Source organism: Meles meles, chromosome 8 (genome assembly GCF_922984935.1).
Source record: "Meles meles chromosome 8, mMelMel3.1 paternal haplotype, whole genome shotgun sequence".
NCBI classification, from domain to species: Eukaryota; Metazoa; Chordata; class Mammalia; order Carnivora; family Mustelidae; genus Meles; species Meles meles.
Genome location: NC_060073.1, coordinates 60,214,010 through 60,229,773, shown reverse-complemented (window position 1 = coordinate 60,229,773; position 15,764 = coordinate 60,214,010). Strand labels below are relative to the sequence as shown.

Below are 15,764 nucleotides of genomic sequence, written 5' to 3'. Positions count from 1 at the left end.
AAAACGCCACATCTCCTGGTCCCACCACAGAGTCTTTGCGAGTCTTTGCGGGGATCGAGCGCCTTGCGATCAATCAGGACAGGAAATGTGGCCGGCTCTAGGCTGCCTCCAGCTCTGGGAGGAGAGAGAAGAGGGAGCCACACACTCTGCCACTGGAGTTTGGGGTGGTTGGGGCAAGAGAAGCTGCCAAGGAGGGAGCATGGAAGGAGGCCCCCTGGGCTCTTCTCCCGAGTCAGCCTGCTACCAGGAGGCATGGTCTGCCACGGGGATTACTGTTCTACTGTTTCTAGCTATGTGACTTTACACAAATGACCTCATGCCCCAGGACCTCAGTTTTATCAACTGTCAAGTCAGGCTAATAATATCATAAGGATTAAATGAGAGAATCAACCAGGTGTGCCTGGCACTTAGAAGGTAGTCCCTGATGGCAGTCCTTCCCTTCTCCTTTAAAGTTGCCTGAGATTTAATTAGCAGAGAGGAGGGCAACGGACAGCCGTGTTAAGAGGGCAGAGGAATGCACCTCGAGTGTGCAGGGGTTCGCTGGGGCCCCTCTCTCTTACCTGGTATTCACAGAGACTAAAGCCCCCAGACCAGCAGGCTCTGAGAGTCATGGAGACCCTAGCCGAGTTCTGGCTTGTCAGGCAATTAGAATAATGGGGTCCTGGACTCCTGCACTCTCAGGACTCCAGGCTCTTGCATGCATAGAATCTAAGAAGCACAGACTCTTGAAATAAAGGGACTTTGATTTTCTTAAAACACAAAGCTCTGGGTGTTCTTGGAACCTCTCAAAGCCACAGACAGGGGCCTCCCTCTAAGATTGTTTCTGGACTGGCAGGGAGTTTTCAGGGCACGGAGCCTTGAGTCCCTGTTGCTTAGACTTTCTTGTGCCTTGGTATCTCTCATGGGCTCAGCTCTGAGCAACTCTGGTGTGTGTTGGGCGGTTGCTGGGGTCAGTGACCGACGGGAGCCTGAGATCCCTTTGGAGCAGGGCCAGCCCAGGAAGAGCCGGCAGAGGAAGCCAGGTGGCTGGTGGGCTGCAGCTGTCCAGGCGAAGCTGGGTGGGAGTCTGGGCAGCCACCCTTGGCCCGGGACCAGCCTGCCCTCCTCTATCTACCCAGGCTTTGAGTCAGGGCTCAGGAGGAAGCATTTCCACATGGCAGTCCTAGGGCTGGAGTCAGAGCATTCTTCATGGTCCCGCAGACGGGAAGGAAGGAGCCTCCAGTGAGGGAGACAGGGTGTGAGTAGGGGTGTGGGGGATGAGGGGGGGTGCTCAGTGAGGGGGGTGGAGATTAATGAAGGGGTGCAGGTTCAATGAGGAGGATGGGAGTTCAGTGAGGGGATGGGGCCTGGTGAGGGGGTGGGGTTCAGTGAAGATGTGGGGCTCAGTGAGGGGCAGGACTCAGGGGTGGAGCTCAGTGAGGGGGTGGGCTTCAGTAGAGGTTGCTGAGGAGTTTCTTTTGTTGTTGTTGTTTAAGATTTCGTTTATTTGACAGAGATCACAAGTAGGCAGAGAGGCAAGCAGAGAGAGAGAGAGAGAGAGGAGGAAGCAGGCTCCCTGCTGATCAGAGAGCCCGATGCGGGGCTCGATCCCAGGACCCCGAGACCATGAGGGACTCGATCCCAGGACCCCGAGACCATGACTGGAACCGAAGGCAGAGGCTTAACCCACTGACCCACCCAGGCGCCCCTGCTAAGGAGTTTCTTAGCACTGCACTGTCTCTGCACCACCCCAGGCTCTGGAGGATGGTGGTTGAGTTTAGGGGAGTCTGAGCACCTTAAACCCATTTGTCTTTCCCTGGTGTAGGCTGAGAGCCAAGAGCTCCTTTTCCCATCTCTTCCCAAAGCTGGAAAGATTGGGAGAGCTGCTGGGAAAGCTGGGATCTGCCTCTCCTTTTGCTCATCTTCCTTCCTGGTTTCCATGGGAATCGTGGCTCAGGATCATCAGGGTTTAACAGGATGGTGCTGTAGGAGGAGTCAGCACCAAGCAGAGCCACCGCACAGAGGAATGAGTTGGCTGCTAAGAAAGTGAGCTCCCTGTCCCTGGGAGTGTGCGAGTAGAGCCTAGATCACCAGTCAGGGTGACTTTAGAAAGGGGCTCAGATGAAGGAAGGCTGTGGGGAGGCCTCTTCCCTGGGACACGTAGGCTTTGTGTGATTGGCCCATATGGCCCAATCTTCCAGACATCCTTGTGCCTGTTGAGGGGGCCACGACACCTCGGGCTCTGCCCCCACATCCACCCTGCATTCTTACTCTGCGCCCGGCCCTGAACTGGACATGTACACGTGGACCTGAATCAGACGCATCTCTTCATGGAGGGGCAACAGGTCCGACTGGGGAGGCACACAGGGAAACAGATACGGTTGGGCAAATCCTATGTAAGGGAGCAGACCAGGCTGGAAGGAAGATTCTACCACTGATTTACGAAGTCAAAGATTTCTTTTTGAGCAGTTCCTCTGGGTTGAGCTTTGTTCTAGGTGCTGGGGTCACAGAGATGAACGAAAAAGAAAGAGTCCTGTTCTCTGGAGGGGGCAGAACAGTGGGAAGGCTGAACACCTGGCAGAGCACAGGGAGATGGCGAGTGCTGGTTGGTGGATCTGGAAGCCGTGACGAGTGTGGCCAGAAGGCAGCATAGGTGTGGCCTACAAGGAAGTCTGTTTGGTGGTGGGGGTTAAGGACCTTGAAGGGCTCCAGCTTTGTCCAGCAGGCAATTGGGAGCCATTGAGTGTGGGAGAGGCTGCAGAAAAGACTACTCCGGCAGGTATGGGCCTTGGGAAGGAGGCACAGTGGTCCCTGAAGGAAGCCCTGGGGCAGACATGCCCACCTATGCCTCTGTGTGTAGGAGTCATGTGAGCATGTGTGTAGGTATAGGAGTGTGTGTGGGGGGGTAGGAGTCTGTGTGTATCTGTGGGAAGATGGTGAGTGTGTGTGATTATGGTGTCCCAGGGAGGCCTTGTGTGGTGGTAGAAGGATCTTGGGGTTTGCAGATGATAAGGAGAAGATACTAAGTCCTAACTTGTGCAAAGGTCCGAGTCCCGTGAACCTCAGCCCAGATGTGAGACTACAGGCCCTAGGCTAGTCTGGGCCAGAATCCTGTGGGTTCCCTTAACCCTCTAGGGTCATGGACCTGGCCATCTGCTACAGATAAATGTGTATACAAATAACATGGAAATGGATGAGACTTCGGCTGACTCCTCCCCATCCCCAAATTCCCCTGGGCTTGAGTTTGCTCGGCCTGTGCTCTTCCCCACTCAGCTGCTCCCGGGGCTCTGGGAGCAGGACCTTTTCATCCAGAGCCAAAATCCATATTTTCCCAGCACCTCCCTGTGGCCGGATCCTTTCTCTGTGAGGGCTACCCCTACATCTGGGGCCATAGCCAAGGGACACAAAGAGCTGACCTGGGCTGGTGGCCTTGGCAGTGCCTCTTGTTGGCTCCATTATTTGGCTCCATTTGAATACATGTATACTCACACACTTGCACACATATTCACACGTAAATGCATGCTTTTGATATGTGGACACTCGTGCACACCTACAACTGTCCACATAAGCCTATGTGTGTACATACACACTTGCACCTGCACACATAGGCCTGTGTGCACACACATACATATACGCACGTTCCATAGACACACACACACACACACACATACACACTCAGCTATACCATGGAAGCATCACACATCCTCACAAAAAAATAAACTGACAAACCTGTAGTCATACTTTCTCCTGCCTTCACCCACACCATGCTCACAGGCCCGGGTGTTAGGCCTTACACACCTGCACACACACACACAGGTACCTAAGGGCAGCTTATACCCATGCTGTCGCCAGGGCTGAAGCATGCAGGACAGGCTATAGATGGACACACAACCTGCAGGGATGTCACCTCTTCCAGGCTCTTCTTGGATTGTCCCTTTGCAGGGCCCCTAGGATGGTAGAGTCCCTCAGCTCCACGCCCAAGTCACGGAAAGACTGAGTCATACACACTGTCTCCTGAGGAGCCTGCTACACTGGGATCTGGTCCTTGTTCACGGTCCTTGGGTCTGGCATGCCCAGGCAGGCCTGTCTGCCCAAGAAAGCTACTCTGTGCCCAACTCGGCCTACCTGGATGCTGCCTCCCTTCACCCGAGCTGCCTGAGCCCTCAGTGAGAACCAGCCTCACTTTTCTGAGCCGTCTGAGAGCCAGACCTTGCCTGAAGTCCCCCAGTATGTCAGGGCAGGCTTCCTTCAGATTTAAACCTGGGCTTCCAGGAGTCTGACCACAGTTAACAGCCACAGGAGGGAGGCATGTCAGACACCAGACAGGCTTGTGGAAGTAGGACTTGTGGGCATGGGGGGTGAGAGCAGATTGGGGGTCTGTTGGGGGTCAGCTGGAGGGATGGCCAGCAGGAAAGTCCGCTCTTCTGGCCCAGGTGAGGAAGTGTTTTGTGAACACGGTGGCCCACAGCGGTGTCAATATCGGGAACAGCAAAGACCTGGTTTCTGGACAGGGCCTGAGGTCTGGGGGGCCTGGTACCCAGGTTGACAAGCTGTGGGCTGAGTCACTTTTTCCTAAAAATACTCAGTAGCTGGGCCACGGGCAGTTAGAGTGGTCCATAAGGTGGGGCGATGAAAAGAAGGGTCTAGAAGGGCTGGGGCAGGCATTTCTGGGGCCGGACTTCCTTGTGACCGAGACGGACAGAGGGTTCAGGGACTGGGAGCATAGAACCCTCAGTCACTGCATTGTTGGGGACAAAAGGAGAGATGGGAAAATCTGTTTTTCTCACATGCTTTTCTTCAAGATGTGGAGCATGAATTTAGGGCACAGATTGGAGCCAGATGGGCCGGGTTTGAATTTTGGCTCCATTACTTACTGTGTGACTGTGGACAAGTTACTTGGTCTCTCTGTGCCTCAGAGTCCTTATCTGTAAAATGTGGCTAATAACAGATCTGACCTTATATTGTTCCTGAGGTGCTGAACTGGGAGGCTCATAGTAAGTGTTGGAAATAAATGTTAAAGCCCCTTGGACACACAGTCCTCCAGCTCCAGATATAAACACTCAGGCCATAAGAGTCAGCCCGTCCCTCGATTTCATGGGACTGAGGTCAGCCAGGAAGAGTATGTATCTGTTCTCAGACCTGGAGGCAAATTAGAATCACCTGGGAACATTTAAAAGTACCTGAGGTGGGGGAGTCCCAGGCATGAGCCCGGGTGAGAACCCAACACAGAATCACAGAATGAAGAACTGGCAGACAGGGATCCATGGGGGAATGAAGGAGTCCTAGCCTTGGACGAAGAGTCACTTCCTGGCAATGAGGGCTTGGGCATGGCCTGCCACTCTGCCATCTGGAGGAGCCTGGGCTGCCTCTTCTGGGAGCGGGCTGGATGGAGACTTTCAAGGATTACATGGCGGGATGTTTTCGAAAAGGTCTCTGTATGCCAAGCATCAAAAGAAGGAAGTTTGTTTATTAAATCTAGTGTATTAAAATTTCACGGATGGGGGCGCCTGGGTGGCACAGCGGGTTAAAGCCTCTGCCTTCAGCTCAGGTCATGATCCCAGGGTCCTGGGATCGAGCCCCGCATCAGGCTCTCTGCTTAGCGGGGAATCTGCTTCCTCCTCTCTCTCTCTGCCTGCCTCTCTGCCTACTTGTAATCTCTATCTGTCAAATAAATAAATCTTAAAAAAAAAAAAAAATTCACGGATGGGGAAAATGAGGTCCAGAGAGGCTCAGTGGCCTGCTCAGAATCCCACAAGTCTGTGGCAGAGTTAGGACTCAAACCCTCCGAGGAATGCTTGAATCTGAAGGATTGATGCAGAGTGAATCTGACTGAGGGAGACATAGAGCATGTACCTGGGGCCCCAGCCACTGAGCTGCAGTATAAGATGGCCAAGGAAGATTTAAGAAATAACCTGTTAGGAGGTGAGTGCTGGGAGGTCCTGCCTAGAGCTGAGAACCCAAGGGATAGTGGCTGTGCTGGGCCAGGGTTGTCACTTGACTGCGGGGTCTGACATGGCTTCCGCTGACGAATAGCTCTGTCCTGTGGCTGTAACAGATAGCCCCTCGGCACCTGTGTTCCAGCCAGGCTGTTAAAACCCAGGACTAACAGGTGCTCAGGATTTGCCAAGCATTTTATACACTGGGCTCAGACTCAGTCCTTCTGTATAGTCTTTACATTGGTCACCCCCTTTACAGAGCAGGAAACTGAGGCCAAGAAAGGAAAGGAGGCCCTTATCTGGGCCAGAACCTTTAAATCACCTTAGCCCATGCTGATTTCTAGGGTATTAAAAAGTAGGCCACATTGCCCCAATCTGAAGATAAAGTAAAATACATTGACTTGGCCTGGATCACTTATTGACAGAAAAGCTTTGCACTCCTCCCCACGTTCCCAGACGTGGCTCCCAGGAAAGACACAAGAATGGGGACCCAGAGGACTAAGGTAGCATCAAGGGAAGGTCTCCTGGAGGATGTGGGCCTCTGGTCCCTCAATGGTAAGCAGGCTGACAAGATCTGGAGGGCATCAGGGGTAGGGTGGCATGGGCCAGGGTCTAGAGGATGAGTCAGTCACCCATTGAGTACAGGAGGAAGTATAAGTTTAAGGAAAGGCGGCAAGAGGTTCAAAGCTGAGAAGATAAGTCAGGGCTAAATTACAGAGGGTCTGCTATGTCAGACTGAGGCCTTGGGCTTTCTGGTGTTTGTGGTAGGGAATCTTTAAAGGTGTCTGAGCAGAAGAAGAAGCATGTTCAGAGCTGGGCCTCAGAAACAGAGGTGGGAGAAATTCCAGCTTGGAGGGCCCCCCCCGGGTTGATGGGACAGAAAGGGCTTGGTCCAGCCTGTGTCAGGGGCCTGGACTGTGTCCAGGACCGGGCTCAGTGACTCAACGTGGAGGAAATCACTCCTTAGGGAGAAAGGCCCCAGATGAATCAGCCCCGAGAGGTGGGGAGGCTGGGGGCTCACTGAGTCACACTCCAAGTGGGGAAGGGGGGTGTTGCCGAGAAGGGGCCTGCAGTGCAGTGGGAAGGATTCAGGTCAGACCACAGCGAGGGCTGTCGGGGGACTCTGGCTGCCTTCCCACCTTTATCGGGCTTAATCCTGGCAGTCTTGTGAAAGAGATGGGAAAACTGAGGCCCAGAAAGGGGAGGGAATCTGATCAAGGTCATGCTGCAAGTCGCTGACAAAGGCCAGGTGTGATCCAAAGCACACCCTCCAGTCCAGACACGTTCTACCACCCCAGCCGATTTCACAGCAAGCGGAGGCTAGGAACTGGGTGGGTCCAGCAGGGAGCCCAGGTGACCCCTCCTCCCTCCGCCTGCCCCTCCACCTTCCTCGCCAGGCAGACGGCAAACTGGGCCGGGCCGCACTGCCGCGGTAGGACAGCAGGGGGCGCAGAAGCGTCGCGGCTACAGCAGGCGCCGGAGCACAAGAGGCCGCTCTGCGGAGAACTGCGCTCTGGACGCGCGGGTCCCACCGGCGAACTGTGGACTGTGTGGCCCCGGGGCCCGCACCCTCTCTGGCTTCCGGGGACGCCTACGCAGACCTGCCTGCCCAGTGCAGGGGGTCCGGGGTCCGGGGGGTCCGGGGCCCCTACCCCACTCTCGAGATGGTGCGCCTGTCCGTGTGTGCGCTCGTGTGTCTGTGCGCACGTGTCCCCCTCACAGATTGGCTACTGCCCCAGGTCTGTCCGTCGCCGGGCGACCTCTGTAATTCTCCCCGACTTGAAGAGGTGCCGGCCTGGGGCTCCTTGCATCGGGTCAGCGGCCCCTTCCCCCTCTACCCTCCGCCTTCCGCCCCTCCTGTCACTGCGCTGGTCTCTGGCTTGGGGCTCTGGCCGGGCCCCAGGACTTTCTAAGTGGGGGGAGGGGACGTGATCGTACAAGAGAGGGGCTCCGAGAGGCGAGGTAGCTATAGGAGAGGCGAGAGGCCTGAGGAGCGAGCGGAAGCTGAGAGCTGGCTACCTGGTAGGGGATCCTAATAGCGGACAAGCTGGAAGAGTCTTGAGAACGGAGAGAAAAGGGAGGTGAGAGCCAGGTGGTGAGGGGGACCTTGGGGGGTCCGCAGGTCGGACAAGCGGAGAGGCGCAGCTCGCGGCAGAGGGAGGGTAGGCGGGGCCGCGCGGTCGGGGGGCGGGGAGTGGGCGGGCCGGGGCGGGGCCGGGGCGGACCCTCGCGCGGACCCGGCGGAGCTGTCGCGGACGCGCTGACCGAGAGCAGCGGCCGGGCCGGCGGGCGGGCGGGCGGCTGCGAGCATGGTCCTGGTGCTGCACCACATCCTCATCGCTGTTGTCCAATTCCTCAGGCGGGGCCAGCAGGTCTTCCTCAAGCCGGACGAGCCGCCGCCGCCGCCGCAGCCATGCGCCGACAGCCTGCAGGTAGGGGGGCCCCCAGCGCTGGGCACGAGGAGGACGGGGTGTCGGGCGAGCGCTCGGCCGGGTCTTCCAAGGGGCGTACGGGCACCAGCTCCGTAGTCCACTCTGCCCCAGAACCCTCCTCAAAGTGGGGCCCCCTCCCCTAGCTCTGAATTCCACTCCTGTGCTGAGACTGCAGCCCATACCCGGAGCCCTTGAATCTCCAGCTCACAGTCCAGACCTCACCCCAGACTCTGAACCCCTTTGGATCTGGGACTCCACTCCAAGCGCTGAACTCCCAGTCCAGAATAGGACCCCAGTCCCCACGGAGAGCTCTGTTCAAACCTGGAACCCCCTGCCTTCCAGATGAGTGTATGACCCTGCCCAAACCCCTGAACACCTGAATACCCACTATATCTATGTATCTATATATCTATATCTATATAGATATATATATCTATAGAGATATATAGATAGATATAGATATATAGATATATAGATACATAGATATATAGATATCTTGGACTCCAGGTACACCCAGAACACCTGAACCCCCAGCTCTCAACCAAGACCTCTGTAAGAGCTGGAGCCTCACCCCAAGCCCCTGCACCTCTACTCCATAGCCTCTTCTGTGCCCCCACGCAGATTCCCACTCAAACATCTGGTCTTCAGTCCTCCCCTGGGACTCTACCCCAGGGTCCAAACACCTCTTTCTATCACAGTCTTTCTCTGCACCCCTTCCACCTGGTTCCTGCTTTCCTACCCTTCCTCCCTACCTCTTTTAGGGGTCTCACCCTCTCCTCTTGTTTGTCTCTGGTGTGGTGGTCCCACTTTATTCTCTGGTTTCTCCTCTGCTTTCTCTGAGTCTTTCTGGGCATCCTCTCTACCCCCCCCCCCCCGTTTCTCTCTTTTGGTCCCTTTTGCCCATATTCATCTCTCTTAGTCTGTCCATCACCCCACCCCCTCCATTTCTCTAGGTCTCTATCTTTGGTCTAGGGTCTCACCCTGTGATCATCCCTTCCCCCTTATATCTGCCTCTGCTTTGGGGTGAGGAATGGGTAGACTCAGAGTATGGGGCCAGTGTCCCCAGGACCTCTGCCTGCCCCATGTTGTCAGGCATGGCATGGTGTGGGCACTGGTGGAAGGGACTAAACATGGAGAGTACAGCTCTTGGGCGGTGCCCAGGGATCTAAGGTAGGTGGGGACTACGCGTGGAGCCCTGGGGTTCATAACTTATAACCCCCCATCCCCACCGTCCTGGTCTTGATTGGGGGCAGCTGGGGGCTTGGGATGGAGGAATCATGGGGGAGTAGACTGCAATCTGGAGCCAGTGACCTGTGGTGGGAGGTTTCCGGGACTGGGTGAGTCTGGGGTATATGTGTGTTTGTGTAGGATGGGCCACGTTTCATGTGTTGGGTGTGCCTCGTGTGTGATCATATGTGACGTGTCATGAAGTATTGTGTGTGGCATCACCAATGCGATAATTTGGGGGGGGACTCATGGGGGTTTCCGGTGAGTGTGAAGATGGTGCGTATGGCATTGCCTGTCGTGTGCAGCTAGGAGGGCTGTGTTGTGAGTGTGGAGTGGATGCTGTATGCACGAGTGTTGTGTGTCCAGGGAACATGTGTGTATGTGGTGTGTCTGTCTCCATGGGGTGGAGTTGCAGGGTCAGCCTGCATGGGGGGTTTTGTGGGTGGTTGCATATGTTCTTGGCTGTTTTGTGTAGCCAGGAAAAGCCACTGTGGGGGCCTGATGGAGGGATTCGTTGGGCATCTTGGTGGAGGGGAGTGGGGGTGGGGGAGCTGTGTGTAGGCCCGAGTGTGTTCGCAGCCTAGGCAGCTCAGAGTCACTGTGGTACACCCTGGGCTTCTTTGGGAAATGTATTTGGACCCAGGGGCTGGTGTTTGAGTGTCAGGTGTCTGTGTGATGGCTGTGTGTGCCCCTCTGGGTAGGGAAGGGTGCAGCAGCTAGGGCCGAGGGGTCCAAGGCCAGGGGCTGGTCGGCTAAGTGTGTGTGTTTGTGTGTGTCTGTGTGTCCATGTGCATGTGGGCAGGAGGAGGCGATGTGCCAGAGGCTTGTCTCTGCCACAGGTCTGCGTGTGTCCACAAATGTGTGACATTAGGTGTGCATGTCATCTATGCAGGGTGTGTCTCCATGTCTGGATAGTGTGTGTGTTGAATTTAATTGGATGTGTGTGTGTCTGTGGTTGGGGAGTTGAGTTGCGGTGTGTGAGGCGTGTGGTGGGAGGTTGAGTGTGTGGTGTGAAGTGTGGGTGTGTGAGCTGTGTGACTTTTCAGTGTGACATGTGGATTATGTGATCTTTTCTCTCTGTGAGTTGTTTATGTGTGGTGTGTGGTGAGGGGTGTGTGAAGGGTGTCGGTGAGCTAGTGGTGTGTGTGTGGAGGGGTAGGCAGTGTTGAGAGCTATGGAGTACGCGTCGGGGGCAAGGAAGTGTGTGCACAAGGTGTGTGGGGGTGAGGAATGAGGTATGTAATGTTTGGGCTGTGTGGAATCCAGCAGGTGTCCCATAAATGTTTGTGGAATGATGTGTGTGTGCAGGGAGGACTTGGCTGCCATCCTGTCCTTTCTTCCCTCCCAGTTAGGTCCCCAGAGATCCCCAGAGACGTTCTGTCATGGCCCACCCCAAGCTAAGCTGCCTCTACCCTTTGCCCTTCATCCTCTTCACGTTGACCAAGGCCTTTGTCTTGGGTTTCCGGTGGAGCAGGCGCTGGACAGGCAGGCGGCGGGTGATGTCGTGGTCTGGGAAGCTTTGTTCTTTTCCTTTGGGTCTGTGTCGTGTTTTGGGCTGGGCTTTGGAGGAGGGCGGAGAAAGGATGCACGTGTTGTAGGCTCACTGTGTTTACTACCCCCTCACAATGTGCCACAGCGGGGAGGGGTTCAGGCCCAAGCCATGGGGCCTGGGTTGTATCCCGAGGGATACCTCCTTGGCTCAAAAGCAGCTTGGACTGGGCATGGCACTGGGTGAATTTGCCAACTGTGAGGTCTTTGTCCAATGGGTGGCCCAGTACCCTTTCTGACTCACATCATTCTGGGGTGCCAAGCAGCCGGGAGCCCCCTTCTGCATGCCAACCTGTCCTTTTCTCTTTTCCGTGTGGCCCTCAGGGAGTGTCCCTGGGCTGGGAGTGAACCAGGAAGGCCTTAATCTATCTCTTCTTGTTGACCTCACATCTGTCCTCACAGAGACCCTTACCTGAAAAAAGAAGTCTGGTCACACTTTGGGGACCCTCTAGTCTGATAGAGGAGATGCCAGTCAGTAGGAGGACCCAGGTCAAACCCTCCAGAGAAAGCAATGGAGAAGACCTAGCAGGGGGCCTGCTGACAGGTATTTGGGAAGAAGAAAGGCCAGGCCTCCTGACAGTTGGAAGGCCCAGACTACCAGAGTCATCAGCGGAGGGGGTTGGGGCATCACCTCAGTATCACCTTCTGAAAGGTTCCCTGCTGTGAGTGAGCTTAAGCTGGGCCTGGAAGGGAGTATTGAGTAAGCAGAGAAGTGTGGCCTGGGGCTGAGGAAGGTTCTGGGTCAACCGGAAAAAAGGATCTTGACGGCAGTTGATCCTTCCCAAGCAGTCCTGTCTGGCTTTGGAGGGCCATCCCCGGGCCTCCAGCCTTCTCAGGCTTTCACATCACCTCTTCCCACCCCCTTGTGTTCAGCCAAAATGACTGTCATCGTCACCATCATCTGTTGTTAGGTGGCTCCTTCCAGATCCCAGGCTCCTTCCACAGGGTCTCATTTAAGAGATGAACTCGTTCGCTTGGCTACAGCATTTACTGTGCACCTACTATGCACCAGGTAGGCCCAGTTTGACACAGCAGGGCCCGAATAGGTTTCCTGGGGCTCCCACCTCCCGTGCTGGAGAAAGCCCATCTTGCCAGCCCAGCCACACTGTCAGCCCCCTAGGCCCTGGGCGCACAACCCTCCGGTCTGTTTCCTTAGCCTGACGTTTGCACGTGGTTCTGGGAGGCTCCAGGCATGCACCCCATGGTCTTGGGCTCTGGCTCCCAATCAGAACGCAAGCTCTTTGGAGACTGGGCCGGGTCTGCCCATCCCGTACGTCCTGAGCTGGGCTCGGCAGAGTCCAGATGGCCACATCGATCATCAGATGGTCATCACCCCCTGTCGGGCTGGCAGCCCATCTGCCATCTAGAGAAACCGAGGCCCAGAGCAGGGAGGGGACTCTAGACAAGTCTTTTCTTTAGACCCTCCTTTCACCAGTGTTACCAGAGACCAGAGGGGTTGGGGGACGTGCCTATGTTTCACAGTAAGGTGACAGGACACAGCAATTCTGTATTTCCCAGAACACAGCTCCACTGGTCACTGGGCTGGGCTCCAGCCCTGCACCATGCTGCTCCCTGGCTGGCCTCCGTGCTGCCTGTGGCGTGTAAACGATTATTAATGACCCCCCTGCCCAGGAGACAGGAAACGTTTCCCAGCCACAGCTGGGGACATGCTCCCGGCCAGCCTCCGCCTTCCACACCCACCCTGCCCCTGGGGTCAACACACATGTTATCTCCACGCTGCCCCAGCTTTCCCTGCTCCTCCTGCCCAGCCCCCGGGCAGCTTTTTCCTTTCCAGATCCATAGACAAGAAGAGACAGAGCTTTCTATCCCATGTCTCTGGCTTACCACTTTCTCCAACTTGATTCAGCTCTACCTTTTTCCCAGCCCCAGACCAGCCAGAAGCAGCCCTTCTCCTGGAGGGCTTTTCTGAATGCACTGCTAGGCCCGCCAGTGGCACTGTCTTGGGCTCTGACCATCAACTCTCCCTCCTGCAGACTTTGTTCCTGCTCTGCTGGTCCTGTGTCTGGGCTGGGGACTTCCTGTGACCTGTCCTCAATTGTTATCTTAAAACTGACACTTGGAGGATTCTCCCAGATGCCTCCTCCAGGAAATCCCCAGCCCAACCTGGGGACTCTGACTTACTCTGAGCATCCCAGCCTGCCTGTCCAGGCCACACACTGTGTACTGCCAGGCCTTCATAGGTGGACATTCAGTGAGTACCTACTACATGCCCCACAGAGACAGGAGGTAAAGATGAGTACGAGGTGGGCTTTAAGGCTCTGTCACACACAGGCCCACGTCTGAGCCACAGTGCATCTGTCCTATGGCCCCTCGGCGGACCTAGGTACCAGGGCTGACAGTGGGCAGATAATGGGGTGGTGGGGGCCCAAAGACTGATGTGGTAGGCAGTCTGGGGAGGGCAATGCTGGAGAGACTGAGGGGCCATGATTGGACAGAGCAGTGACCCCTGATTCAGCCCAGAGTAGGAGGGAGGGCAAGCTGGGGAAGTTCCAGGAGGAAACATATCTAACCTGAGAGCTAAGGGACGAACTAGGAGAAAGTTCTGGACAGAGAGAAAAAGTGAATGGCAAATGTGACAGCTTGCTGGTGACAGAGGGAGAGAAGTGTGGTTCTACAGTTCTGTGGACCCTGGACTGCCCGGGCTCTGAGGCCCAGGGTGGGGTGTGTGTGTGTGTGTGTGTGTGTGTGTGTGTGTGTGTAGCTGGGGACGAGACTGGTGAGGTCAGCAAGGACAAATTGTGTAGGACTTATAAGTGAAGAGATTTGGACTTTTTTCCAGAAGGAACTGGGCACTAGGGGAGAGAGTTGAAAGCAGGGCAGGGACTGCTCAGATCTGCTTGTTAGGAAAGCCTCTGGGTCACGGGGTGGAGAGCACACTGAAGTGGTGAGGCTGGCACAGTATGGTCCAGAGAAGAACAATGAGGCCGGGGCAGGAAGAGGCAGAGGATGGAGGGGAGGAGACAGACCCTCGAGGGTGGAAGAGGGAGCCACTTGGCTGTGGAGGTACAGAGAGAAAGAGAGGAAACGCTGCCCTGGGTGTCTAGGCCAGCTCTCGAGAGAAGACAGGGCATGAGGGCAGATGCCTGGGCCTGTGTCAGGGCCCTCTAAGGTCTGAAAGGTCTCAGGAAGGGTCTCCCAGGTCAGGAGCTTTGAGGCTAAGAAGAGACCAGGAGAACTGGACCCTGTTCTGGGCTCCTGTGTCCTCTCCTGCAGCATGGAGACTCAGGAACTGCCCTGGGTAGAGAGTGTTCGGAATTCAAAAATTGAAACAATCTGTGAAACATAATATTTAATAAAATTCAAATCCAAAATGTGTGATTACATTCCAAAACGAGTTAAAATGTAAATTTATGAAAATGCTAAACCTAACTGATGATTCTAGTATCAATTGTAAGCCTCAGTCGCTTCCCTCCACTTTGGACACAACTCCCCGGAAGCCGCTGACTCAGGTGTGACTGACCCCCACAGCAGCTCCAGGACCTTCCAGACTTGAGTTCAGGGTCCCTCCTGCAGGGAGCCCACCCTCTTTCTGGTGGCTTCAGGTGACAGGCATTTTGCTTTTCCTGTCCGCACCCCCACCAGGGAGTTAGCCCTCTAAATCTCCCATCTCTGGTTGTGTTTATTGAGGGGCCCTGGAGGAGGGAAGCGTTCCAGGAGATGGGGTATCTGCTACAGTGCCCAGTGGAGTGGGGTGGGGTCACAGGGAGACTTGGGGAGAGCCGGGAGGGGGCACGAGGGGAAGGGAGCAAAAATGAAAGAGCAGCACCACTCCAGCATGAACACGGTGTCCTACTGTAAATGTGACGCCGTTTCGGGAACCCCCGGATGTTATGGTCCCATCTTGCAGTCTTGGGGTGGGCATTGCTTGGCTCACACTCTCCATTTTCTGGGCTGCATTTTCTCACCTGGGAAAGGAGGAAGTAGGGGCCTTTTCCACCAAGGCGTGCATGAGCTCTGGCTCTGGGTGTGCATGACTCTAAGAACCCGGCGTTGCCGCTTTGTGGGCTTCTAGCCTTCCCCGACGCTTAGCTCCCAGCCGGAGCCGTGTGGAAGCGTGGTTGTGTGATTCCGACATTCTGGGACTGAAGTTGCTGAGACTCCAGGAGCCGGATAGGCGGGTATTCTGTGAATCCAGGATTCTAGGATTTGATGATTTGATGATTCAATGATTCTAAATGGGGCTGCTGGGAAGAGCTGCAGCCACCTGCCTCGTTAATGTTGATGTTAGGTTATGAAAAACATAACGAGAAGCAATGGAGAGAGCTCGGGTTGGAGGGTGGCCCCGCCCCGGGGGAGTGGGGGAGGGGAGGAGGGGCCCAGCCCGGTGTTGGGGGAAGGAGACCCTCTCCCGCCTGGGGCATGGATGATGGGTGACAGGACGAGGGGGCAATTCTCCCACCACAACAGAAGCCACATCTGTGCACGTGTGAGAGCCACCGCTCCCTAAGCTTGCAAGAGAAGGGTTCATTTCCTTCATGCCCCTGCCTCTGTTCTTCAGCTATTTCAGACCATGGCAGGGAGAGGAGTGCCCTTTCCTCCCAGCCCCTAAAGTCTCTGGGCAGAAGTGTCCACAGACGGCAGAGGAAAGAGGCCTGCTCACCGCCTACCACCACCCCCCCCC

At 55.7% G+C, this 15,764-nt stretch overlaps 1 protein-coding gene across 3 annotated transcripts in view; it reads left to right on the top strand.

Annotated features, from left to right (window-relative positions):
• PDE2A (phosphodiesterase 2A) overlaps positions 1–15,764 on the top strand; it is a 91,415-nt gene that overhangs the window by 18,879 nt on the left and 56,772 nt on the right. For 2 of the 3 annotated variants that reach the window (XM_046015554.1, XM_046015557.1), the window contains exon 2: positions 8,275–8,347. In XM_046015554.1, coding sequence (XP_045871510.1) covers positions 8,275–8,347 — 73 coding nt within the window. Of the gene's footprint in view, positions 1–8,192; positions 8,348–15,764 lie in introns of those variants that run through there. The other variant, XM_046015556.1, reaches the window with a different exon arrangement.